The sequence below is a fragment of the Salmo trutta genome, unplaced genomic scaffold (assembly GCF_901001165.1).
Source record: "Salmo trutta unplaced genomic scaffold, fSalTru1.1, whole genome shotgun sequence".
NCBI classification, from domain to species: Eukaryota; Metazoa; Chordata; class Actinopteri; order Salmoniformes; family Salmonidae; genus Salmo; species Salmo trutta.
Window position 1 is genome coordinate 3,032 of NW_021822706.1, and position 27,053 is coordinate 30,084.

Below are 27,053 nucleotides of genomic sequence, written 5' to 3' on the forward strand. Positions count from 1 at the left end.
ATTTTGAATTCAGGTTGTAAACCAACACATTTTGGAGTAAGTCATGGTATGAATACTTTCTGTGCACTATATCTAATATTTCTTTATTTTGTTTTATCAGTAGAAAGTTGTGATTGTGTCAGATCAGAAATACCTTATTTACATAAGTATTCAGACCCTTTGTTATGAGACTCAAAACTGAGCTCAGGTGCATCCTGTTTCCATTGAGCATCCTTGAGATGTTTCTACAACTTGATTGGAGTCCACCTGTGGTAAATTCAATTGATTGGACATGATTTGGAAATGCACACACCTATCTATGTAAGGTCCCACAGTTGACAGTGCATGTCAGAACAAAAACCAAGCCATGAGGTCAAAGGAATTGTCCGAAGAGCTCTGAGACAGGATTGTGTCGATGCACAGATCTGGGGAAGGGTACCAAAACATTTCTGCAGCATTGAAGGTCCCCAAGAACACAGTGGCCTCCATCATTCTTTAATGGAAGAAGTTTGGAACCACCAAGACTCTTGGCCGCCCAGCCAAACTGAGCGATTTGGTGGCCACTAGGTAGTCTAGTGGTTAGAGTGGTGGGCCAGTAACCGAAAAAAGGTTGCTAGATCGAATCCCTGAGCTGACAAGGTAAAAATCTGTTGTTCTGCCCCTGAACAAGGCAGTTAACCCACTGTTCCTAGGCTGTCATTGTAAATAAGAATTTGTTCTTAACTGACTTGCCTAGTTACAATAAAGGTAAAAAAATGTCGTGATCTGATAGGAGGAGAAGTATCTCCTTCTCAACTGTATTGGAGGACACAGTTACAATAAAGGTTAAATAAATAAATTGGGGGAGAAGGGTCTTGGTCAGGGAGGTGAGCTAGATTTCTTCTGTGGAGATGAGAGAACCTTCCAGAAGGACAACCATCTCTGCAGCACTCTACCAATCAGGCCTTTATGGTAGAGTGGCCAGATGGAAGCCACTCCTCAGTAAAAGGCACATGACATCCTGCTTGGAGTTTGCCAAAAGGCACCTAAATGACACTCAGACCATGAGAAACAAGATTATCTGGTCTGATGAAACCAATATTGAACTCTTTGGCCTGAATGCCAAGCATCACATCTGGAGGAAAGCTGGCGCCATCCCTACGGTGAAGCATGGTGGTGGCAGCATCATGCTGTGGGGATGTTTTTCAGCGGCAGGGACTGGGAGTCTAGTCAGGATCGAGGGAAAGATGAACGGAGCAAAGTAGAGAGAGATCCTTGATGAAAACCTGCTCCAAAGCGCTCAGGACCTCAGACTGGGGCGAAGGTTCACCTTCCAACAGGACAGTGACCCTAAGCACACACACAAGACAACGCAGGAATGGCTTCGGGACAAGTCTCTGAATGTCCTTGAGTGGCCCAGCCAGACCCCGATCTAATATCTCTGAAGAGAGGTTGAGAGGATCTGAAGAAAACAATGGAAGAAACTCCCCAAATACAGGTGTGCCAAGCTTGTAGCGTCATACCCAAGAAGACTTGAGGCTGTAATCGTTGCCAAAGCTGCTTCAACAAAGTACTGAGTAAAGGGTCTGAATACTAATGTAAATGTGATATTTTTTTTTTACATGTCTAAAAAACTGTTTTTGCTTTGTCATTATGGGGTATTGTGATGTCATTAAGGGGTATTGTGATGTCATTATGGGGTATTGTGATGTCATTATGGGGTATTGTGTGTAGATTGATGAGGGGAAAAACTATTTAATCCATTTTACAATAAGGCTGTAACGTAACAATATGGAAAAAGTCAAGGGGTCTGAATACTTTCTGAATGCACTGTGTATATATATATATACTGCTCAAAAAAATAAAGGGAACACTTAAACAACACATCCTAGATCTGAATGAAAGAAATCATCTTATTAAATACTTTTTTCTTTACATAGTTGAATGTGCTGACAACAAAATCACACAAAAATAATCAATGGAAATCCAATTTATCAACCCATGGAGGTCTGGATTTGGAGTCACACTCAAAATTAAAGTGGAAAACCACACTACAGGCTGATCCAACTTTGATGTAATGTCATTAAAACAAGTCAAAATGAGGCTCAGTAGTGTGTGTGGCCTCCACGTGCCTGTATGACCTCCCTACAACGCCTGGGCATGCTCCTGATGAGGTGGCGGATGGTCTCCTGAGGGATCTCCTCCCAGACCTGGACTAAAGCATCCGCCAACTCCTGGACAGTCTGTGGTGCAACGTGGCATTGGTGGATGGAGCGAGACATGATGTCCCAGATGTGCTCAATTGGATTCAGGTCTGGGGAACGGGCGGGCCAGTCCATAGCATCAATGCCTTCCTCTTGCAGGAACTGCTGACACACTCCAGCCACATGAGGTCTAGCATTGTCTTGCATTAGGAGGAACCCAGGGCCAACCGCACCAGCATATGGTCTCACAAGGGGTCTGAGGATCTCATCTCGGTACCTAATGGCAGTCAGGCTACCTCTGGCGAGCACATGGAGGGCTGTGCGGCCCCCCAAAGAAATGCCACCCCACACCATGACTGACCCACCGCCAAACCGGTCATGCTGAAGGATGTTGCAGGCAGCAGAACGTTCTCCACGGCGTCTCCAGACTCTGTCACGTCTGTCACGTGCTCAGTGTGAACCTGCTTTCATCTGTGAAGAGCACAGGGAATTTGCCAATCTTGGTGTTCTCTGGCAAATGCCAAACGTCCTGCACGGTGTTGGGCTGTAAGCACAACCCCAACCTGTGGACATCGGACCCTCATACCACCCTCATGGAGTCTGTTTCTGACCGTTTGAGCAGACACATGCACATTTGTGGCCTGCTGGAGGTCATTTTGCAGGGCTCTGGCAGTGCTTCTCCTGCTCCTCCTTGCACAAAGGCGGAGGTAGCGGTCCTGCTGCTGGGTTGTTGCCCTCCTACGGCCTCCTCCACGTCTCCTGATGTACTGGCCTGTCTCCTGGTAGCGCCTCCATGCTCTGGACACTACGCTGACAGACACAGCAAACCTTCTTGCCACAGCTCGCATTGATGTGCCATCCTGGATGAGCTGCACTACCTGAGCCACTTGTGTGGGTTGTAGACTCCGTCTCATGCTACCACTAGAGTGAAAGCACCGCCAGCATTCAAAAGTGACCAAAACATCAGCCAGGAAGCATAGGAACTGAGAAGTGGTCTGTGGTCCCCACCTGCAGAACCACTCCTTTATTGAGGGTGTCTTGCTAATTGCCTATAATTTCCACCTGTTGTCTATACCATTTGCATAACAGCATGTGAAATTTACTGTCAATCAGTGTTGCTTCCTATGTGGACAGTTTGATTTCACAGAAGTGTGATTGACTTGGAGTTACATTGTGTTGTTTAAGTGTTCCCTTTATTTTTTTGAGCAGTGTATATACTGAACAAAAATATAAACACAACATGTAAAGTGTTGGTCCCATGTTTCATGAGATGAAATAAAAGATCCCAGAAATGTTTTATGTGCACAAAAAGCTTATTTCTCAAAAATTGTGTTTACATCCCTGTTAGTGAGCATTTCTGCTTTACCAAGATAATCCATCCACCTGACAGGTGTTGCATATCAAGGAGCTGATTAAACAGCATGATCATTACACAGGTGCGCCTTGTGCTGGGGGCAATAAAAAGCCACTCTAAAACGTGCAGTTTTGTCACAACAACACAATGCCACAGATGTCTCAAGTTTTGATGGAGCGTGTAATTGGCATGCTGACTGCAGGAATGTCCACCAGAACTGTTGCCAGAGAATTTAATGTTAATTGCTCTACCATAAGCCGCCTCCAACGTCATTTTAGAGATTTTGGCAGTACGTCCAACCTGGCCTCACAACCGCAGACTAAGTTTAAACATTTAGCCAGCTCAGGACCTCCACATCCAGCTTCTTCAACTGTGGGATCGTCTGAGGAAGGACCGGTGGGGTTGCTGAGGAGTAGTTCTGTCTGTAATAATGTCTGAAACACTGCAGTTGTTGAGTGCGTTACCGGTGCAATGGTGCACATCTGAGAGCTAGCGATTTTGTTTAGTGTGTGTCTTTTTGTTTTAAGCTCAGGGTTGTGACGTGTGAAGTGTGATGATTTGTGTGAGTCGTCTTGACATGTGATTCAGCCTGTAGTTGTTGAGTGTGTATACCTACGTTGTGTTGTTGTATCTCTACAGTCTGTCAGATGCCAGTAGACCAGCAGAGGAGCACCATGGTCCCCCCAAGCATGGACCACAGCATGTCCCCACTCACGGACCCCCCAATCCCCTTCACTTCTTCCCAGAACATACTGCTGTGAACATGCCAGATGGACATGGAGTCCCCCATCGCCTACAAGCTGTGCCTGTCTCCTGTGAGTAAAACAATTCACATATCCTGAAAAGTGTCACCTTGTAGCTAGTGAACTCAGATAGCATACATACAGATACATACACTCATACATACACTCTATCGAGTGCCAGGTGAGGTGTATATTGACTGTGTATCTCCTCCTACACTGTTGAGGTCCAGTGTGGCTCAGGTTGTAGACCATGGCACTTGCAACACCAGGGTTGTGTGTTCGATTCCCACGGGGGGGGGGGACCAGTATGAAAATGTATGCACTCACTACTGTCTGGATAAGTGCGTCTGCTGAATGACAAATGTGTTGTGGCATTGCTCTTCCTCTTTCTGTGTGTGGTTGTCATTTGGAGTAGGCCCCTTGCCTGGGATGGACACAGCCCTGGTACGAGATCAGGAATGGGAATCTGCGTCCCAGATGTTTGTCCAAGTAAGTGTCTGCTCTTGTTTCCCTCCATCTGTTCTTCCCACTATCCATCACCAAGCAATCCAGCTCACTTTACTTACAATTCCCCCCGATGCTGACTCCTCCCCCCTGCCGCATCCCTCCCCGCTCTCCCCCTGCCGCTTCCTCCCCCCTCTCTCCTCCTGCCGCCTCCTCCCCCCTCTCCCCCTGTCGCTTCCTCCCCCTCTCTCCCCCTGTCGCTTCCTCCCCCTCTCTCCCCCTGCCGCTTCCTCCCCCTTCTCTCCCCCTGCCGCTTCCTGCCCCCTCCTCCCCCCTCTCTCCCCCTGCCGCTTCCTCCCCCCTCTCTCCCCCTGCCGCTCCCTCCCCCCTCTCCCCCTGCCGCTCCCTCCCCCCTCTCCCCCTGCCGCTTCCTCCCCCCTCTCTCCCCCTGCCGCTCCCTCCCCCCACTCCCCCTGCCGCTTCCTCCCCCTCTCTCCCCCTGTCGCTTCCTCCCCCCTCTCCCCCTGCCGCTTCCTCCCCTCTCTCTCCCCATGCCGCCTCCTCCCCCCTCTCTCCCCATGCCGCTTCCTCCCCCCTCTCTCCCCCTGTCGCTTCCTCCCCCCTCTCTCCCCCTGCTGCCTCCTCCCCTCTCTCCCCCTGCCTCCTCCCCCCTCTCTCCCCCTGATGCCTCCCCCCTCTCTCCCCCTGCCACCTCCTCCCCTCTCTCCCCCTGCCACCTCCTCCCCCCCCTCTCTCCCCCTGCCACCTCCTCCCCCCTCTCTCCCCCTGCCACCTCCTCCCCCCTCTCCCCCTGCCACCTCCTCCCCTCTCTCCCCCTGCCACCTCCTCCCCCCTCTCTCCCCCTGCCACCTCCTCCCCCCTCTCCCCCTGCCACCCCCTCTCCTCATTCCGCCTGCTTCCCCCTCTCCTGACACATCCTGGTTGATAACTATGGGGTTCATTGAGGGTTGGTACTCCATAGATGTAGCTATAGGCTAGACCCTACGAGGTCCGGAGACTGCTGGTTTTCCTGTTCTACCTGATAATTAATTGCATATACCTGGTGTCCCAGGTCTAAATCAGTCCCTGATTAGAGGGGAACATTATTATTATTTTTTTAAAGCAGTGGAACTGGCTTGGAGGTCCAGAGTTGAGTTTGACAGGGCTAGACTGTAAATGACACATGACTATTGTTCAATGGCCGGTTCGTGTGATAACTCCACCTGCTATGGGAGGCCATAGTGGGGTATTATATGTCCCAAATGGCTCCCTATTCCCTATATTGTGCACTAATTTTCCCCCCCATGTGCCCTGGTCAAAAGTAGTGCACTATAATGGGAACAGGATGACATTTGCTGCAGTAATGGTGCAGCATTGATGTTGCTAGCAACAGTTGAAAGTCGGAAGTTTACATCCACTTAGGTTGGAGTCATTAAAACTCGTTTTTCAACCACTCCACACATTTCTTGTTAAACAAACTATAGTTTTGGCAAGTCGGTTAGGATGTCTACTTTGTGCATGACACAAGTCATTTTTCCAACAAATGTTTACAGACAGATTATTTCACTTATAATTCACTGTATCACAATTCCAGTGGGTCAGAAGTTTACATATACTAAGTTGACTGTGCCTTTAAACCGCTTGGAAAATTCCAGAAAATGATGTCATGGCTTTAGAAGCTTCTGATAGGCTAATTGATATAATTTCAGTCAATTGTGCATGTATTTCAAGGCCTACCTTCAAACTCAGTGCCTCTTTGCTTGACATCATGGGAAAATTAAAAGAAATCAGCCAAGACATCAGAAAAAAAATGGTAGACCTCCACAAGTCTGGTTCATCCTTGGGAGCAATTTCCAAATGCCTGAAGGTACCACGTTCCTCTGTACAAACAACAGTATGCAAGTATAAACACCATGGGACCACGCAGCCATCATACCGCTCAGGAAGGAGACACGTTCTGTCTCCTAGAGATGAACGTACTTTGGTGCGAAAAGTGCAAATCAATCCCAGAACAACAGCAAAGGACCTTGTGAAGATGCTGGAGGAAACAGGTACAAGTAAGAAGCCACTGCTCAGCAAGTAAGAAGCCACTGCTCCCAAACTGCCATAAAAAAAGCCAGACTACGGTTTGCAACTGCACATGGGGACAAAGATCGTATTTTTTTGAGAAATGTCCTCTGGTCTGATGAAACAAAATTAGAACTGTTTGGCCATAATCACCATTCTTATGTTTGGAGAAAAAAGTGGGAGGCTTGCAAGCCGAAGACACCATCCCAACCGTGAAGCATGGGGGTGGCAGCATCATGTTGTGGGTGTGCTTTGCTGCAGGAGGGACTGGTGCACTTCACAAAATAGATGGCATCATGAGGAAGGAATATTATGTGGATATATTGAAGCATCATCTCAAGACATTAGTCAGGAAATTAAAGCTTGGTCGCAAATGGGTCTTCAAAATGGACAATGACCCAAGCATACTTCCAAAGTTGTGGCAAAATGGCTTAAGGACAACAAAGTCAAACCCAGCTTAAACAATTTAAAGGCAACGTTGCTGTAATATTGCCTGTGTGTAGCTGGTGTAGACGAGTCAGGCGCAGGACAGCAGATGTGAGTAATAAACGTAATTTACAAAAATATTCACAAATACAACGCAAATATGCGAGCCCACAATAACGGACCGTATTACAAAACAAAACAATCACTCACAAACAAACATGGGGGAACAGAGGGTTAAATAATGAACAAGTAATTGGGGGAATGAAACCAGGTGTGTAAGACAAAGACAAAACAAATGGAAAATGAAAAGTGGATCAGCGATGGCTAGAAGGCCGCCGAACGCCGACTGAACAAGGAGAGGGACCGACTTCGGCGGAAGTCGTGACAGTACCCCCCCTTGACGCGCGGCTCCAGCAGCGCTCCGACCTCGGAGGACGAGGCGCAGGGCGATCCGGATGGAGACTGTGGAACTCCCGCAGCAACGAAGGGTCCAAGATGTCCTCCACCGGCACCCAGCATCTCTCCTCCGGACCGTACCCCTCCCTCTCCACGAGGTACTGAAGGCCCCTCGCCCGACGCCTCGAGTCCAGGATGGCTCGAACAGCATACGCCGGGGCCCCCTTGATGTCCAGAGGGGGCAGAGGAACCTCTCGCACCTCAGACTCCTGAAGTGGACCAGCCACCACCGGCCTGAGGAGAGACACATGGAACGAGGAATTAATTGTTGTCACGACTTCCGCCGAATCTGGGTAATCTGGGGGAAGCTGTAACCTGTAGCATACCTCGTTCAGTCTCCTCAGGTCTTTGAATGGCCCCACAAACCGCGGACCCAGCTTCCGACAGGGCAGGCGGAGGGGCAGGTTTCGGGTCGAGACTCAGACTCGGTCCCCCTGTGCGAACACCGGGGCCTCACTGCGGTGGTGGTCGGCGCTCGCCTTCTGCCGCCTCAAGGCCCGTTGCAGGTGCACATGAGCGGCGTCCCAGGTCACCTCCGAGCGCTTAAACCATTCGTCCACCGATCTGGCTCTGATGCCAAGGTGCCAGAACCGGCTGATACCCCAGTACACACTGGAAGGGGGAGAGGTTAGTGGAGGAGTGGCGGAGTGAGTTCTGGACCATCTCTGCCCAGGGCACAAACGCTGCCCACTGCCCCAGCCGGTCCTGGCAATAAGACCTCAGAAACCTACCCACATCCTGGTTTACTCTCTCCACCTGCCCATTACTCTCTGGGTGAAAACCCGAGGTAAGGCTGATCGAGACCCCCAGACGTTCAATGAACGCCCTCCAGACCCTCGAAGTGAACTGGGGACCCCGGTCAGCCACTCTATCCTCAGGCACCCCATAGTGCCTGAAGACGTGTGTAAACAGAGCCTCCGCAGTCTGTAGGGCCGTAGGGAGACCGGGCAGCTGGAAGAGACGACAGGACTTAGAGAAACGATCCACAACAACCAGGATCGTGGTGTTTCCCTGTGATGGGGCGAGATCGGTCAGGAAATCGATCGACAGGTGTGACCATGGCCGCTGTGGAACGGGTAAAGGGTGTAGCTTACCTCTGGGCAGGTGCCTAGGAGCCTTACACTGGGCGCACACCGAGCAGGAGGAAACATACACCCTCACGTACTTAGCTAAAGTGGGCCACCAGTACTTCCCACTCAGACAGCGCAAAGTCCGACCGATGCCTGGATGACCAGAGGAGGGGGACATGTGAGCCCAATAGATCAGCTGGTCACGGACAGCAGACGGAACGTATAGATGCCCAGCAGGACACTGGAGTGGAGCGGGCTCTGCACACAACGCCTGATCAATGTCGCGTCCAGCTCCCACACTACCGGCGCCACCAGGCAGGAGGCCGGGAGTATGGGGGTGGGATCCATGGGCCGCTCCTCTGTGTCATACAGCCGGGACAGTGCGTCTGCCTTACAGTTCTGGGAACCTGGTCTGTAAGAAAGGGTGAAAACAAAACGGGTGAAAAACATGGCCCACCTTGCCTGGCGAGGGGTCAGTCTTCTCACCGCCCGGATGTACTCCAGATTGCGGTGGTCAGTCCAGATGAGAAAAGGGTGTTTAGCCCCCTCAAGCCAATGTCTCCACGCCTTCAAAGCCTTGACGACAGCCAACAGCTCCCGGTCCCCCACGTCATAGTTTCACTCCGCCGGGCTGAGCTTCCTCAAGAAGAAGGCACAGGGGCGGAGCTTCGGTGGCGTACCCGAGCGCTGAGAGAGCACGGTTCCTATTCCAGCCTCGGACGCGTCCACCTCCACTATGAATGCCAAAGAGGGATCAGGATGGGCCAGCAGAGGGAGCCCTCAGGTGACCAAAGGCCCTGTCTACCTCAACCGACCACTGCAAACGTACCGGGCCCCCCTTCAGCAGTGAGGTGCTGCCTGACCAAAACCCCGGATAAACCTCCGGTAGTAGTTGTCAAACCCTAGGTTCTGCTGCACCTCCTTTACCGTGGTGGGAGTCGGCCAATTACGCTGAGATGCGGTCACTCTCCATCTCCACCCCTGAGGTGGAAATGCGGTACCTTAGGAAGGAGACGGACTGTTGGAAGAACAGACATTTCTCAGCCTTGGCATACAGGTCATGCTCCAACAGTCAACCAAGTACCTTGCGCACCAGGGACACATGCTCGGTGTGTGTAGCGGAGTATATCAGAATGTCATCAATATACACCACTACACCCTGCCTGTGCAAATCTCGTCTACAAAGGCTTGGAAGACTGATGGAGCATTCATCAATCCATACGGCATGACGAGGTACTCATAATACCCTGAGGTCGTACTGAACGCTGTCTTCCACTCGTCTCTCTCCCGGATATGCACCGAGTTGTAAGCACTCCTGAGATCAAGTTTGGTGAAGAAGCATTGACACAATCGCCGTGGCGATAAGAGGTAGTGGGTAACTGTACCTCACAATTATCTGATTAAGACCTTGATAATCAATACACAGGCGCAGACCTCCCTCCTTCTTCTTCACAAAAAAGAAACTCAAGGAGGCGGGGGAAGTGGAGGACCGAATGTACCCCTGACGCAGGGATTCGGAGACATGTTTCCATTGCCACCGTCTCCGCCTGTGACAGAGGATACGTGACTCCTGGGAAGTGCAGCATCTACCAGGAGATTTATCGCACAATCCCCCCGTCGATAGGGTGGTAATTGAGTCGCCTTCTTTTTGGAGAATGCGAGAGCCAAATCGGCATTTTCAGGGGGAATGCTCACGGTGGAGACCTGGTCTGGACTTTCCACCATAGTAGCACCTATGGAAATATCTAAACACCTCCCGGAACACTCTTGCGACAACCCCGTGAGAGCCCGTCGTAGTCATGAAACAGTGGCGTCATGACAAGATAACCAGGGTATGCCTAGCACCACGGGAAATGCAGGAGAGTCAATGAGAAAGAGACTGATTCTCTCTGTGTGAACCCCCTGCATCCCCATGCCCAGAGGAGCAGTGGCTTCCCTAATCAACCCTGACCCTAATGGTTGACTATCTAAGGCGTGAACTGGGAAGGGTGTAGCCACAGGAACGATGGGGATCCCTAAACTATGAGCAAATGAACTGTCAATAAAAATCCCAGCCGCGCCTGAATTGACGAGCACCTTATGCTGGGAATGCGGGGAAAACTCAGGAAAAGTGATGAACAAAAACATGTGTGCAACAGAGGGCTCTGGGTGAGAATGGTGCTTTCTCACCTGGGGTGATGCCAGAGTGCCCTGCCTACTGCCTCGACCCCCAGAGGAACCAACCCGGCACCGACCGGCAGTGTGACCTCTGCGGCCACAGATGGTGCATGAGACGGAACCTCCTTCCGGTCTCCCTGAGCACAGCACCTCCCAACTCCATGGGCATCGGAGCGGTGGTGCTGGGTGATGGAACCAACAGACCCCGATCTGGACGTCTGCGGGTAGCCAGCAGGTTATCCAGCCGAATGAACAGGTCCACCAGCTGGTCGAAGGTAAGGGTGGTGTCCCTGCAGGCCAACTCTCGACAGATGTCCTCGCGCAAACTGCAGCGATAGTGGTCGATCAGGGCCCTGTCATTCCATCCCGCTCCGGAGGCCAGGGTCCGAAAGTCCAAAGCGAACTCCTGTGCGCTCCACGTCCCCTGCCGTAGGTGGAAAAGACGTTCACCCGCCGCTCTGCCCTCGGGCAGGTGGTCGACGACTGCCCGTAAACGACGGGTGAACTCCTCAAAGTGGTCCAACACCGCATCTCCTTCCACCCACACGGCATTGGCCCACTCCAGGGCTTTCCCTGAGAGGCATGAGACGAGGGCGGACACCCTCTCACGGCCTGAAGGAGCCGGGTGGACGGTTGCCAGGTATAAATTCAACTGCAGTAGGAACCCCTGGCAGCGGGCAGCCGTCCCTGACTGGCTTGCTGGTTGGCTGGCTGGTTGGCTGACTGGTTGGCTGGCTGGCTGACTGACTGACTGGCTGGCTGACTGGCTGCCTGGTTGGCTGGCTGGCTGGCTGGCTGGCTGGCTGGCTGGCTGACTGGCTGACTGGCTGACTGGCTGGCTAGAAGATAGTTATTATTGATGGATTGTGGTCTGGCACCTACGGCAATAGGACTATGTAGGGAATAGGGTGCCAATTGGGACGTAGCCCTGCTTTCAGTTTCAGAACTCCCATGAATTTATTGATTGTAAATTTAAAAATTAACCACTAGTGTCAGTCGATGTTCTAACAAAGGAGGATAGGCTAAACCCCCACACCTCCAACCAATCAAATGTGGTTACTCAACGTTTTTATCACGTCCAGAAAATTGAATAATTGCCTCTTGTTATGTTGGGGCCTGCCGCCATCTTGAGTTTTTGAGCAATAGCTGAATTATTCTGTAATGTTGTAACTGAAGGGTCGTTCTTTCTATAATGTGGTAATTGAAGGGTCGTTCTTTCTATAATGTGGTAATTGAAGGGTCGTTCTTTCTATAATGTGGTAATTGAAGGGTCGTTCTTTATTTCTAATTTGACTCCTCTTTTTACTCTCTCTTTCTCTTTTTTTCTCTGATTGTTCCTAGCACCGCCAGGCAGTCTGGGAGGCTGATGTGAAGGTGGTTAAAGGAGGAGGGAGCTCTTCCAGGGAGCTCCTGGGACAGACGGGAGGAATGTCACTAAGTGACTCCCTCTTCTCCAAAGAACTGGAGAACATGGGCAAACACCTCGCTGGTAGGCATCTGTCTGCGTGTGTATAGTGTGTGTGTGTGTGTGTGTGTGTGTGTGTGTGTGTGTGTGTGTGTGTGTGTGTGTGTGTGTGTGTGTGTGTGTGTGTGTGTGTGTGTGTGTGTGTGTGTGTGTGTGTGTGTGTGTGTGTGTGTATATTATTATACAGTGACAAAACACTGTGGGTCACTCAGATCAAACAGACACACACATATGTGACAGAGGAAGAACATGGGGAGAGAGAAAGACAGAATGAACCTAGCTCCTGCCAAATAACATATTTGGGTCCGGGAGCAGTTTGATTGGCTAACACACACACACACACACACACACACACACACTGCTGTGAACTAACACATTTTAAGTTAATAAAAGCAGAACCAAAATATAAGGGCAGTCTCTGTGCCTTTCCAATCAGGGCTTGATCTATTTCCTCTCTTTAATAAATTACAGTTGACGTGATGTCATGTCTGGACAACTCTCTGAGACGGTCGTCACAGCCGACAGAGAGAGAGAGAGAGAGATTATAAATGTGTTAACTTGATGAAGGCAGTGACGTCTCTATCCGCAGTCACATCTAAGACATGTGTCACCCAGTTGTTTGTTTGTGCACGTCGCTCCATTTATCCGTGGGTCTCAAATGCTAACCTTTTTTCCTATCTATTCCCAATGGATCCTGGTCTAAAGTAGTGCACTATAAAAGGAATAGGGCGCAATTTAGGACGAGGACTCTGCTTCGTGTACATCTACATTCCAGGGTTATGTGAAGCATATCGGCCCCACTTAGCCTGTTAACGTTATCCAGAGGCACTCACAGCTGGTAAATATCTTATGACACGCACACACACACACACACACGTGTTTTTATTGTTTTAATAATCCTTGTGAGGACCAAATACTTGGATTCCCATTCAAAATCGTATTTTCCCTAATCTAATCCTAACCTTAACCCTAACCCTAACCCTAACTCCTAACCAGGGGTTGGAACCAAAATGATTTTCCAAAGTGTTTTGTTCATAATTTTGTTCCGTTCCACTGTTACGACCGGCAAAAAAAATAAAAATACGGAATCGTTTCAAACCCCCAAAAAAGACATGGTTCCTTTCTGTTCCTTTTAAACCTCCTGAAATATATATTTTTTACATTTAGTTCGACATTAAATTTCCTAACCAATAGATGCAGTAAGGAGGTCAATGGAACTCGACCAACACAATGGAATTGCCATGGAAACGTGACGGGGGAAAGATTCTGGCCTGTTACAATACATAAATTATCACGGATTTGACAAATATCCACTTTGTTAGATCAGATTTGTTGATTGTCGCCAATCTGGTCAGTTCATCTCTAAGACAAAACGAGTTTAGGGCATGAGATGCGACTGAAATATTGCGAGTGGGGAGAGAGCGGGAGAGGGTTGAGGAGGAGGCTTGACATCTTGTTGTTATCACATGCATTATCTGAATTAGGCCCACAAAATGTAACCTACGGAGGAGTGACTTCTATGAAGGAACTTTGAATGTCTTTGAACTTCAGAGAGTTGGTTTAACGTTGAACCTAGAGCTAGCTAGCAATACATAAACATAGCTAGCTAGCTAACAAGCTTGTGTTTTGCAGAAGTAAAATAAAAACACGTCTTACCTTTTTGTAGCTAATAAATCCAATGTGAAACGTGATTACTATAGTATCCTTGACTAGCATTGGACACTGGAATACAATTTTTGTGACAGAGTGAGGGCTTTTGCATAGGTGCTGTGTTGCATTTTTTGACGGACCAGAAAAAAAATGCTTGGAATGTAAAAAAACGCTAATAACCAGTTCCAATGCTTTTAAAATAATGCTTCTGTTCCAGAACAGTATAGATCACATTCATTCGCGGTTCTGATTCTGTTCCTCTAAAATGTTTGTTATTTTACAGTGTCACGTCCTGACCATAGAAAGATGTTATTTTCTATGGTAGAGTAGGTCAGGGCGTGACAGGGAGGTTTTTTCTGTTTTCTATTTTTATGTTGTCAGGGTCTAGTTTTGTATTTCTATGTTGGGTTTTGTTTGGGATGATCTCCAATTAGAGGCAGCTGGTCCTCGTTGTCTCTAATTGGAGATCATACTTAAGTATGGGGTTTTTTCCCACCTGGGTTTGTGGGAGATTGTTTTTGAGTAGTGTATGTTTCACCGCTGCGTCACGGTTTGTTGTTCTTCAGTTTATATTTATGTATTGCATAGTTTCACAGTGTAAATAAAATGTGGAACGACACACACGCTGCACTTTGGTCCGCTTCTTCCTACGACAGCCGTGACATACAGTTTTCGGTTCTTTTCCCTGTCCCGCTTCATAACCCTAACCCTAAATGTAACCTTAACCTAACACCTAAGCCTAAAAAATGCATACTTGTCAGACTTTTCCGGGTTTTACTATTGTTGTGAGGACTTCTATTCCCCACAACGATAATTCCCCCCCCCCCCCCCCCCCCCCCCACACACACACACACACACATATGCTCATATGCTCATTGGTAGCCTATTGTATGAGTCTTCCTCAGTGTGTGAGTGATTTCACCAGTAGAACAGAACCCTGGTTGGTACTCTGAGGGACACACGTGGGTGTCCTGTCTTGGCAACATGTTCACTTTGACCTCTTAAAAATATGAATAAAAGCTCTTAAAAAGACAACTGTTGATTATCTGAATTTTTACAGTAATAGACTAGTTTCCAACACTGAGAATGAGAAAGAAAATGTTTTCTCTTAGCCAGCAGCACAACACTGTAACACTGTAACACAGTACATAGTACACTGTAAAGTAGTACACTGTAACATAGTACACTGTAACATAGTAAACTGTAACATAGTAAACTGTAACACTGTAACAGAGTACTGTACATCGTACACAGTACCTAGTTCACAGTACATAGTACACTGTAAAGTAGTACACTGTAAAACTGTAACATAGTAAACTATAACAATGTAACAGAGTACTGTACATCGTACACAGTACCTAGTACACAGTACATAGTAACACAGTACATAGTACACTGTAACATAGTAAACTGTAACATAGTAAACTGTAACACTGTAACAGAGTACTGTACATCGTACACAGTACCTAGTTCACAGTACATAGTAACACAGTAAACTGTTACACAGTACACTGTAACACAGTATCCAGTAACATAGTAACACAGTAACACGCAGTACACCGTAACATAGTAACACAGTACACAGTAACATAGTAACACAATACACAGTAACATAGTAACACAGTAACACGCAGTACACCGTAACATAGTAACACAGTAACACAGTAACATAGTAACACAGTACCCAGTAACATAGTAACACAGTAACATGCAGTACACCGTAACATAGTAACACAGTACACCGTAACATAGTAACACAGTACACAGTAACACAGTACACAGTACACAGTAACACAGTAACACGCAGTACACCCTAACATAGTAACACAGTACACAGTAACATAGTAACACAGTAACACGCAGTACACCGTAACACAGTAACACAGTAACACAGTACACAGTAACATAGTAACACAGTAACACGCAGTACACCGTAACATAGTAACACAGTACACAGTAACATAGTAACACAGTACACAGTAACAGCAGCATACCACCCTGCATACCACTGCTGGCTTGCTTCTGAAGCTAAGCAGGGTTGGTCCTGGTCAGTCCCTAGATGGGAGACCAGATGCTGCTGGAAGTGGTGTTGGGGGGCCAGTAGGAGGCACTCTTTCCTCTGGTCTAATAAAATATCCCGATGCCCCAGGGCAGACCTTTCCCCGTAGAGGGTGTCAGCTTTGGAATGGGACGTTAAACGCTTGTCCTGACTCTAAGATCCTGTGGCACTTATTGTAAGTTTAAAGGTGTTAACCTCTGTGCCCTGGCTAAATATCCAATCTGACTACCGTGGCCACATAATCATCCCCAGCTTGGCTCATTCATCCTCCCTCTAACTGTTCCCCAAGTTGTTGCTGTAAATGAAAATGTGTTCTCAGTCAACTACCTGGTAAAATATCTGTACAGACTGTGGTGGAGCCAGTCTTACCTATGGAGACTGTGAGGAGAGGAATGGAGAGCATACCTTGTACTGCCGTGGTAAAGACATCCAAAGTCAAGAGTTACGTTAGTGTTGTGATTAATGGACTGATTACCATTTAAATGTTTTTATTTTAAAATTTTGTTTTATCTAAGCTGACATTAATTATTATAACTTCTCTACCTACTGCACTGAACTAAATACATTGAGTTAGTGACTAAATAACACAGAGAACTGTACTCTGGCTTGCATTACAGGCACGAGAGAAGCCCTTGTGTTGACAACCAAGGCACACTTTTGCATTATTTTCGTTCTGAAACGCTCCCTCAAGCCATCAGATGTCTTTGATTTCTAGTTGTTTTACGCCGAGTTAGTCTGTTTGGCTGTATTGAAACAGAGCCTCTCCCCACCAGGCAGTTGAAGGGAGCTGTTGTACAACTCAATTCCTCTTCTTTCTAGCTGCTAATCTGTTCCATGATTCAACCCACCACCTCCCCTATTGTTTCATCCCCAAGGATTATGTGGTGGTTGCCGTCGCTTTCTCCTTTTCCGTTTTAACAATTAAATGAGGCAAATCTATGTTATTTCATAATTGTCTTGGAAATTCTCTCTCTCTCTCTCTCTCTCTCTCTCTCTCTCTCTCAAAATTAATTTCTTAATCTACAGTGTCTCATGGGGGACAATCATCATTAACCACACATAGAATCGGTCAGGGTACACACCTCCAAGACTGAAATCTCGTTTTCCTTATGAGCAACAGGAAAAACACACGTGCCAATCGGAGTGTTCAATTGCTCTTTAAAACCATGATACAGCCATAAAGCTTCCCATCATCCATGTTACAGCCATAAATCTTCCCATAATCCATGTTACAGCAATAAAGCTTCCCATAATCCATGTTACAGCCATAAATCTTCCCATAATCCATGTTACAGCCATAAAGCTTCCCATAATCTCAGTGGCTCATACAGTTGAAGTCGGAAGTTTGTAAATTACTTGTGTCATGCACAAAGTAGATGTCCTAACCGACTTGCCAAAACTATAGTTTGTTAACAAGAAATTTGTGGAGTGGTTGAAAAACAAGTTTTAATGACTCCAACCTAAGTGTATATAAACTTCCAACTTCAACTGTATATTCTCATTCAAACATACATTTATGATCTGTCCCAAATGGCGCCCTATTCCATGTACAGTCAAAAGTAGTGCACAAAAAAATGTAAATGCTGTTTGTTTTTGGAGAAGGTTCTGTTTGCCCATAAATGGTGGAATTCAAGGTTTATCAAATACATGCTTCCGCTTCGAGAGACGAGAGGAGAGACGAGCAGAGAGAGGAGGAGAGATGAGTAGATGAATAGAGGAAAGACGAGAGACAAAATGAGGAGAAGAGAGACGAGGAGAAGAGAGACGAGGAGAAGAGAGACGAGAAGTGTCACGTTCGTCGTATGAAGGAGACCAAGGCGCAGCGTGCGTATCGTTCCACATCTTTATTTATATGTGAAACTATGCAAAACATACAATAAACCATAAACAAAACAACAAACCGTGACAAAGAGGTGCAACATGCACTAACTCAAAATAATCTCCCACAAACAAAGGTGGGAAAAACAACTACTTAAATATGATCCCCAATTAGAGACAACGATGACCAGCTGCCTCTAATTGGGGATCATCCAAAAAACCCAACATAGAAAAACAAAAACTAGAACCAAACAGAAAAAATAAACTAGATAAACCCCCCCAGTCACGCCCTGACCTACTCTACCATAGAAAATAAGAGCTCTCTATGGTCAGGACGTGACAAGAAGAGAGACGAGGAAAGGAAAGACGAGGAGAGACGAAGAGATGAGGAGATGAGGCTACTCCCAGATGTTCTCCTTGGCAGTCGCATCCTCTCCTCACAAAGAAAACTGTTTTTGTAACTACCAATAAAGCAAAGAATTATATTTTTTCAGATTTTCTGGCAGAACACTTCAACACATCCTCAATGCTATTCCCTCTGTAGTACACTAATTCTGACCAGAGCCTATGGGTGCACTACATAGAAAATATGGCACCATTTAGGATGTAACCTTCGTACTACGTAGGCGATGTTTTTAATGCCATTCTGGAATTTGAATTGACAGAGTCAATAAATATTGTTTTTTCATGACTAGTAAAAAAGGTTTTGAAGGCAAACCATAATGACAAAAAGGAAAATGCAGCAGTCCCAAACCCCTGATATGAAACCTGTGATCTCTGATGGTGTCTGATATGAAACCTGTGATCTCTGGTGGTGTCTGATATGACGCCTGTGATCTCTGATGGTGTCTGATATGAAACCTGTGATCTCTGATGGTGTCTGATATGAAACCTGTGATCTCTGGTGGTGTCTGTTATGAAACCTGTGATCTCTGATGGTGTCTGTTATGAAACCTGTGATCTCTGATGGTGTCTGATATGAAACCTGTGATCTCTGGTGGTGTCTGTTATGAAACCTGTGATCTCTGATGGTGTCTGATATGAAACCTGTGATCTCTGATGGTGTCTGTTATGAAGCCTGTGATCTCTGATGGTGTCTGATATGAAGCCTGTGATCTCTGATGGTGTCTGTTATGAAACCTGTGATCTCTGGTGGTGTCTGATATGAAACCTGTGATCTCTGATGGTGTCTGATATGAAACCTGTGATCTCTGGTGGTGTCTGATATGAAACCTGTGATCTCTCATGGTGTCTGATATGAAACCTGTGATCTCTGATGGTGTCTGATATGAAACCTGTGATCTCTGATGGTGTCTGTTATGAAGCCTGTGATCTCTGATGGTGTCTGATATGAAGCCTGTGATCTCTGATGGTGTCTGTTATGAAACCTGTGATCTCTGGTGGTGTCTGATATGAAACCTGTGATCTCTGATGGTGTCTGATATGAAACCTGTGATCTCTGATGGTGTCTGATATGAAACCTGTGATCTCTGGTGGTGTCTGATATGAAACCTGTGATCTCTGATGGTGTCTGTTATGAAACCCGTGATCTCTGATGGTGTCTGATATGAAACCTGTGATCTCTGATGGTGTCTGTTATGAAACCCGTGATCTCTGATGGTGTCTGATATGAAACCTGTGATCTCTCATGGTGTCTGATATGAAACCTGTGATCTCTGATGGTGTCTGATATGAAACCTGTGATCTCTGATGGTGTCTGATATGAAACCTGTGATCTCTGGTGGTGTCTGTTATGAAACCTGTGATCTCTGATGGTGTCTGTTATGAAACCTGTGATCTCTGATGGTGTCTGATATGAAACCTGTGATCTCTGGTGGTGTCTGTTATGAAACCTGTGATCTCTGATGGTGTCTGATATGAAACCTGTGATCTCTGATGGTGTCTGTTATGAAGCCTGTGATCTCTGGTGGTGTCTGATATGAAGCCTGTGATCTCTGATGGTGTCTGTTATGAAACCTGTGATCTCTGGTGGTGTCTGATAGGAAACCTGTGATCTCTGATGGTGTCTGATATGAAGCCTGTGATCTCTGATGGTGTCTGTTATGAAACCTGTGATCTCTGGTGGTGTCTGATAGGAAACCTGTGATCTCTGATGGTGTCTGATATGAAACCTGTGATCTCTGATGGTGTCTGATATGAAGCCTGTGATCTCTGATGGTGTCTGATATGAAGCCTGTGATCTCTGATGGTGTCTGATATGAAACCTGTGATCTCTGATGGTGTCTGATATGAAGCCTGTGATCTCTGATGGTGTCTGTTATGAAACCTGGGATCTCTGATGGTGTCTGATATGAAACCTGTGATCTCTGATGGTGTTGATGTTTGCTAACACCTTGTATCTTCAGTTATGTAGAGACTACCATGGTATTAACATCAGTAGAGACTACCACGATATTAACATTAGTAGAGACTACCACGATATTAACATTAGTAGAGACTACCACGATATTAACATTAGTAGAGACTACCATGATATTAACATCAGTAGAGACTACCATGGTATTAACATCAGTAGAGACTACCATGGTATTAACATTAGTAGAGACTACCATGGTATTAACATCAGTAGAGACTACCATGGTATTAACATTAGTAGAGACTACCACGATATTAAAATTAGTAGAGACCACCATGACATTAACATTAGTAGAGACTACCATAGTATTAACATGAGTGAGTCCACCCTGTATCTTCAGATATGTAGAGACTTCCATGACACACACTTTGTTTTGATTCCAACAACAGAGATCTGAACGTGTATGTGCATCCGCTGTATGTATGTGAAGGATTGAAAAGGATACTGATTTGAAACATCGCCCACTTTTACGTAGCTCTCTGGCCCCTGTTTAATGTCGTAACATCCAGAGTCTTACCCTGCCAGATATGGTGGGCAGGAACATCTCTGGACCCTACTTATAAATCTTGTTTGTTTATCATTCGTTATGGTCGTTCTGTCTTTGTCTCTGTCCCCATTCAGAGGTGGAGAAGGACTTGACTGGGTTATAACTTCAGGGAAAACTCTAGGTCCTAATGTCATTCTGCATTTATATTCCCAACCTGTCTGTCTCTGTCTCCCTTCAGAGGTGGAGAAGGACCTCGCCAAGCTGGCAGAGCAGGGGAAACTAGCCCAGCGGAGTCCCAACAGCTCTCTTCTACCCACCCCCTTGTTCCACACCTGTCTCCCGGTCACACTCCCCAATACCTTCCCCTTACCCGGCCAGACTTCCAGACCTCAGTCTCCCATCCTCACCCGCTCAGCCAAGCCCAGCTCTATAGGTTATCCCCTGGTCAGTCCTAAACTCAGCCCCCTGCTTACCCGCAAGCCCACCTCCCTCACCATGACCGGCAGCCACCGGACTCATTCCCCCAGCAACCCCGGCAGCAGAACTACGACCCCCAGAACCCCCAGCAGCAGACCGATGACCCCCAACAGCCTGCTGACCTCCAAGTCGGCCATGACGGCTGTGACCCCGGGGGTCGGTGTTCACGGAGGTCACAGGGGTCATAAGGAGGTGACCTTCAGGAAGTCACGGAGCAGACCGGTGACCCCCACCAGTCAGCCAACCCGACCCAGGCCCCTGCTCACTCCTCCTGGGCTGAGTACAACAGATAGTCTGGGCAAGGCCTCCAGCCTCAAGGCCTATCTATCCGAGGTTTGTTCAACATCAGCTCACTGATATACTAATCATTTTGCATCATAAATAACAACTCATTGTGATTTTATAGATCGGTCAATCAGTCACAATTTACCCACAATGCATCACAGATTTGATTCTGTTGAACACGGCCACACACTCCAGGTAAATGTTAGCCTGGTCACAGATCTTCTTTGTGTTGTGCACGTACACACGCACACACACACACACGCACACACACACACACACACACACACGAACGCGCGCACACACACACACTTGTTTTACTCTCCTTGTGGGGACCAAATAATTGATTGCCATTCAAAATCCTACAAACCCCCAACCCTAAACCCTAATTCTAACCCTAAAATATAATTTTTACTTGTGGAGACGCCTTTCTAAGGCTGGGATTTGCCAGGGACCTCACGATACAATATGATCACTATACTCAGGTGCTGACACAATATGTATTATGATTCTCCGAATTCTATATGTTCCAAACATCAAATCAAATTTTATTGGTCACATACACATGGTTAGCAGATGTTATTGGTCACATGGTTAGCAGATGTTATTGGTCACATGGTTAGCAGATGTTATTGGTCACATACACATGGTTAGCAGATGTTATTGGTCACATGGTTAGCAGATGCTATTGGTCACATGGTTAGCAGATGTTATTGGTCACATACACATGGTTAGCAGATGTTATTGGTCACATGGTTAGCAGATGCTATTGGTCACATGGTTAGCAGATGTTATTGGTCACATACACATGGTTAGCAGATGTTATTGGTCACATACACATGGTTAGCAGATGTTATTGGTCACATGGTTAGCAGATGCTATTGGTCACATGGTTAGCAGATGTTATTGGTCACATACACATGGTTAGCAGATGTTATTGGTCACATGGTTAGCAGATGCTATTGGTCACATGGTTAGCAGATGTTATTGGTCACATACACATGGTTAGCAGATGTTATTGGTCACATGGTTAGCAGATGCTATTGGTCACATGGTTAGCAGATGTTATTGGTCACATACACATGGTTAGCAGATGTTATTGGTCACATACACATGGTTAGCAGATGTTATTGGTCACATGGTTAGCAGATGCTATTGGTCACATGGTTAGCAGATGTTATTGGTCACATACACATGGTTAGCAGATGTTATTGGTCACATACACATGGTTAGCAGATGTTATTGGTCACATACACATGGTTAGCAGATGTTATTGGTCACATACACATGGTTAGCAGATGTTATTGGTCACATACACATGGTTAGCAGATGTTATTGGTCCATACACATGGTTAGCAGATGTTATTGGTCACATGGTTAGCAGATGTTATTGGTCACATACACATGGTTAGCAGATGTTATTGGTCACATACACATGGTTAGCAGATGTTATTGGTCACATGGTTAGCAGATGTTATTGGTCACATGGTTAGCAGATGTTATTGGTCACATACACATGGTTAGCAGATGTTATTGGTCACATACACATGGTTAGCGGATGTTAATGGTCACATACACATGGTTAGCGGATGTTAATGGTCACATACACATGGTTAGCAGATGTTAATGGTCACATACACATGGTTAGCAGATGCTATTGGTCACATACACATGGTTAGCAGATGCTATTGGTCACATACACATGGTTAGCAGATGCTATTGGTCACATACACATGGTCAGCAGATGTTAATGGTCACATACACATGGTTAGCAGATGTTAATGGTCACATACACATGGTTAGCAGATGTTAATGCGAGTGTAGCGAAATGCTTGTGCTTCTAGTTCCGACCATGCTGTTATATCTGACAAGTAATCTAACAAATTCACAACAACTACCCTATACACACAAATGTAAAATAATGAATAAGAATATGTACATATAAATGTATGGATGAGCGATGGCTGTACGGCAAATGCAAGATGCAGTAGATGGTATAGAATATAGCATATACATATGAGATGAGTAATGTAGGATATGTACACATTATTAAAGTGGCGTTATTTAAAGTGACTAGTGATAACTTTATTAAGTCCATGTATTAAAGTGGCCTTGAGATTTGAGTCTGTATGTTGGCAGCAGCATCTCTATGTTAATGATGGCTGTTTAACAGTCTGATGGCCTTGAGATAGAAGCTGTTTTTCAGTCTCTCGGTCCCAGCTTTGATGCACCTGTACTGACCTCGCCTTCTGGATGATAGCGGGGTGAACAGGCAGTGGCTCGGGTGGTTGTTGTCCTTGATGATCTTTTTGGCCTTCCTGTGACATCGGGTGCTGTAGGTGTCCTGGAGGGCAGGTAGTTTGCCCCCGGTGATGCGTTGTGCAGACCGCACCACCCTCTGGAGAGCCTTGCGGTTAAGGGCGGTGCAGTTGCCGTACCAGGCGGTGATACAGCCCGACAGGATGCTCTCGATTGTGCATCTGTAAAAGTTTGTGAGGGTTTTAGATGACAAGCCAAATTTATTCAGCTTCCTGATGTTGAAGAGGTGCTGTTGCGCTTCGGGAAAGACGTATTCCTGGTCGTAATGTTGGTATGTTGACGTTGCCCTTATATCCAATAGTTCCTCCCGGCTGTATGTAATAAAACCTAAGATTACCTGGGGTAACAATGTAAGAAATAACACATAAAAAAAATAAAAAATACTGCATAGTTTTCTAAGGACCTGAAGCAAGGCGACCATCTCTGCCGGCGCCATCTTGCTACATTTACATTTACGTAATTTAGCAGACGCTCTTATCCAGAGCGACTTACAAATTGGTGCATTCACCTTATGATATCCAGTGGAACAACCACTTTACAATAGTACATCTATATCTGCTGCAGAGAGACAAGAGAGAGCATGAGAAAAGGAGTTTTGATCAGTCAGGGAAATAAAAGTGCTGAAAACATGTCAATCAATCAATCAATGCATTTATAAAGCCTTTTTTACATCAGCCAAAGTGCTATACAGAAACCCAGCCTAAAACCCAAACAGCAAGCTATGCAGATGTAGAAGCGCGGTGGCTAGGAAAAACTCCCTAGAAAGGAAGAAACCTAGAGAGGAACCAGGCTCTGAAGGGTGGCCAGTCCTCTTCTGGCTGTGCCGGGTGGAGATTATAACATAACAGCACATGGCCAAGATGTTCAAACGTTCATAGATGACCAGCAGGGTCAAATAATAATAATCACAGTGGTTGTCGAGGGTGCAACAGGTCAGCACCTCAGGAGTAAATGTCAGTTGGCTTTTCATAGCCGATCATTAATAGTTAGAGACAGCAGGTGCGGTATTTAAAAATAATATGGAGAACAAGCTATAGGATGAACAGTACCGGAGTTTTGGCGCAGGTACAGCCGACTAGCGCTTGCTAACGTTACCTACAGTATAAAAACAATTTGAATAATATTGCGATATGCAACTATCAATTTTCTCCCCATCACTACCCCTTTCTGAGGGTTTAATTAACCGCGGGGCAGGAATTTAGTGATTCCTCTGTATTTTTCCGACATTTACTTGAGGTTGACGCCTAGTGAGATGATCAAAAACACCAGCGAGCTGAACAGAGCGGAGCAGCCTGATTCTGAATCACAAACACCAGCGAGCTGAACAGAGCGGAGCAGCCTGATTCTGAATCACAAACACCAGCGAGCTGAACAGAGCGGAGCAGCCTGATTCTGAATCACAAACACCAGCGAGCTGAACAGAGCGGAGCAGCCTGATTCTGATTCACAAACACCAGCGAGCTGAACAGAGCGGAGCAGCCTGATTCTGAATCACAAACACCAGCGAGCTGAACAGAGCGGAGCAGCCTGATTCTGAATCACAAACACCAGCGAGCTGAACAGAGCGGAGCAGCCTGATTCTGAATCACAAACACCAGCGAGCTGAACAGAGCGGAGCAGCCTGATTCTGAATCACAAACACCAGCGAGCTGAACAGAGCGGAGAAGCCTGATTCTGATTCACAAATGATTGAAGCAAGAGCTGGGGGATCAATGAGAGAGGGAAATAGAGAGAATTTATTTGTGAATCCTTACTCTTCCTGGTGTACCTCTCCTTCCTCTTCCTGGTGTAACTCTCCTTCCTCTTCCTGATGTAACTCGCCTTCCTCTTCCTGGTGTACCTCTCCTTCCTCTTCCTGATGTAACTCTCCTTCCTCTTCCTGATGTAACTCTCCTTCCTCTTCCTGATGTAACTCTCCTTCCTCTTCCTTATGTAACTCTCCCTCCTCTTTCTGGTGTAACTTGTCTTCCTCTTCCTGATTTACCTCTCCTTCCTCTTCCTGATGTAACTCGCCTTCCTCTTCCTGGTGTACCTCTCCTTCCTCTTCCTGATGTAACTCTACATCCTCTTCCTGATGTAACTCTCCTTCCTCTTCCTGATGTAACTCTACGTCCTCTTCCTGGTGTAACTCTCCTTCCTCTTCCTGATGTAACTCTACTTCCTCTTCCTGATGTAACTTTCCTTCCTCTTCCTGATGTAACTCTCCTTCCTCTTCCTGATGTAACTCTCCCTCCTCTTCCTGGTGTAACTCTCCTTCCTCTTCCTGGTGTACCTCTCCTTCCTCTTCCTGATGTACCTCTCCTTCCTCTTCCTGGTGTAACTCTCCTTCCTCTTCCTGATGTAACTCGCCTTCCTCTTCCTGGTGTACCTCTCCTTCCTCTTCCTGATGTAACTCTCCTTCCTCTTCCTGATGTACCTCTCCTTCCTCTTCCTGGTGTAACTCTACGTCCTCTTCCTGGTGTAACTCTCCTTCCTCTTCCTGGTGTAACTCTCCTTCCTCTTCCTGGTGTAACTCTCCTTCCTCTTCCTGGTGTAACTCTCCTTTCTCTTCCTGATGTAACTCTCCTTCCTCTTCCTGGTGTAACTCTCCTTCCTCTTCCTGGTGTAACTCTCCTTCCTCTTCCTGGTGTAACTCTGCTTTGTCTTCCTGATGTAACTATTATTCCTCTTCCCAATGTAACTTTTGATGTCATTTTTTATGTAACTCTTCTTCCTTGAAACACAGCCTTGTGTCCCAAATGGGACACTACTCCCCCACATAGTGCACTACTGTTGACCAGGGCCCATAGACCACAAAAGTAGTGCAATACAGTATATAGGGAATAGGGTGCACCCTACATAGAGGCTGACTCACTGGCTGACTGGCTGACTGACTGTACTGGCTGACTGACTGACTGACTGGCTGGCTGACTGTACTGGCTGGCTGTACTGGCTGACTACACTGGCTGGTTGGCTGACTGGCTGACTGACTGGCTTACTGACTGGCTGACTGACTGACTGGCTGGCTGTACTGGCTGACTGCACTGGCTGGTTGGCTGGCTGACTGACAGGTTGGCTGTACTGGCTGACTGACTGACTGTACTGGCTGACTGGCTGGCTGACTGACTGCTGACTGTGCTGTCTGACTGACTGGCTGGCTGACTAGCTGATTGTACTGGCTGGTTGGCTGACTAGCTGACTGTACTGGCTGACTGGCTGACTGGTTGGTTGGTTGGTTGGTTGGTTGGTTGGCTGACTGTA

The 27,053-nt window shown here is 46.8% G+C and overlaps 1 protein-coding gene across 2 annotated transcripts in view; it reads left to right on the forward strand.

Annotated features, from left to right (window-relative positions):
- The first annotated feature begins 4,093 nt into the window (after nt 1-4,093).
- Nucleotides 4,094-27,053, forward strand: part of LOC115183923 (uncharacterized protein C8orf34 homolog) — a 39,063-nt gene continuing 16,103 nt past the window's right edge. The window contains exons 1-4 of one of the 2 annotated variants that reach the window (XM_029744900.1): nt 4,094-4,331; nt 4,675-4,748; nt 12,221-12,368; nt 20,974-21,545. In XM_029744900.1, coding sequence (XP_029600760.1) covers nt 4,280-4,331; nt 4,675-4,748; nt 12,221-12,368; nt 20,974-21,545 — 846 coding nt within the window. In that variant the 5' untranslated portion in view covers nt 4,094-4,279. The remainder of the gene's footprint in view (nt 4,332-4,674; nt 4,749-12,220; nt 12,369-20,973; nt 21,546-27,053) is intronic. The other variant, XM_029744901.1, reaches the window with a different exon arrangement.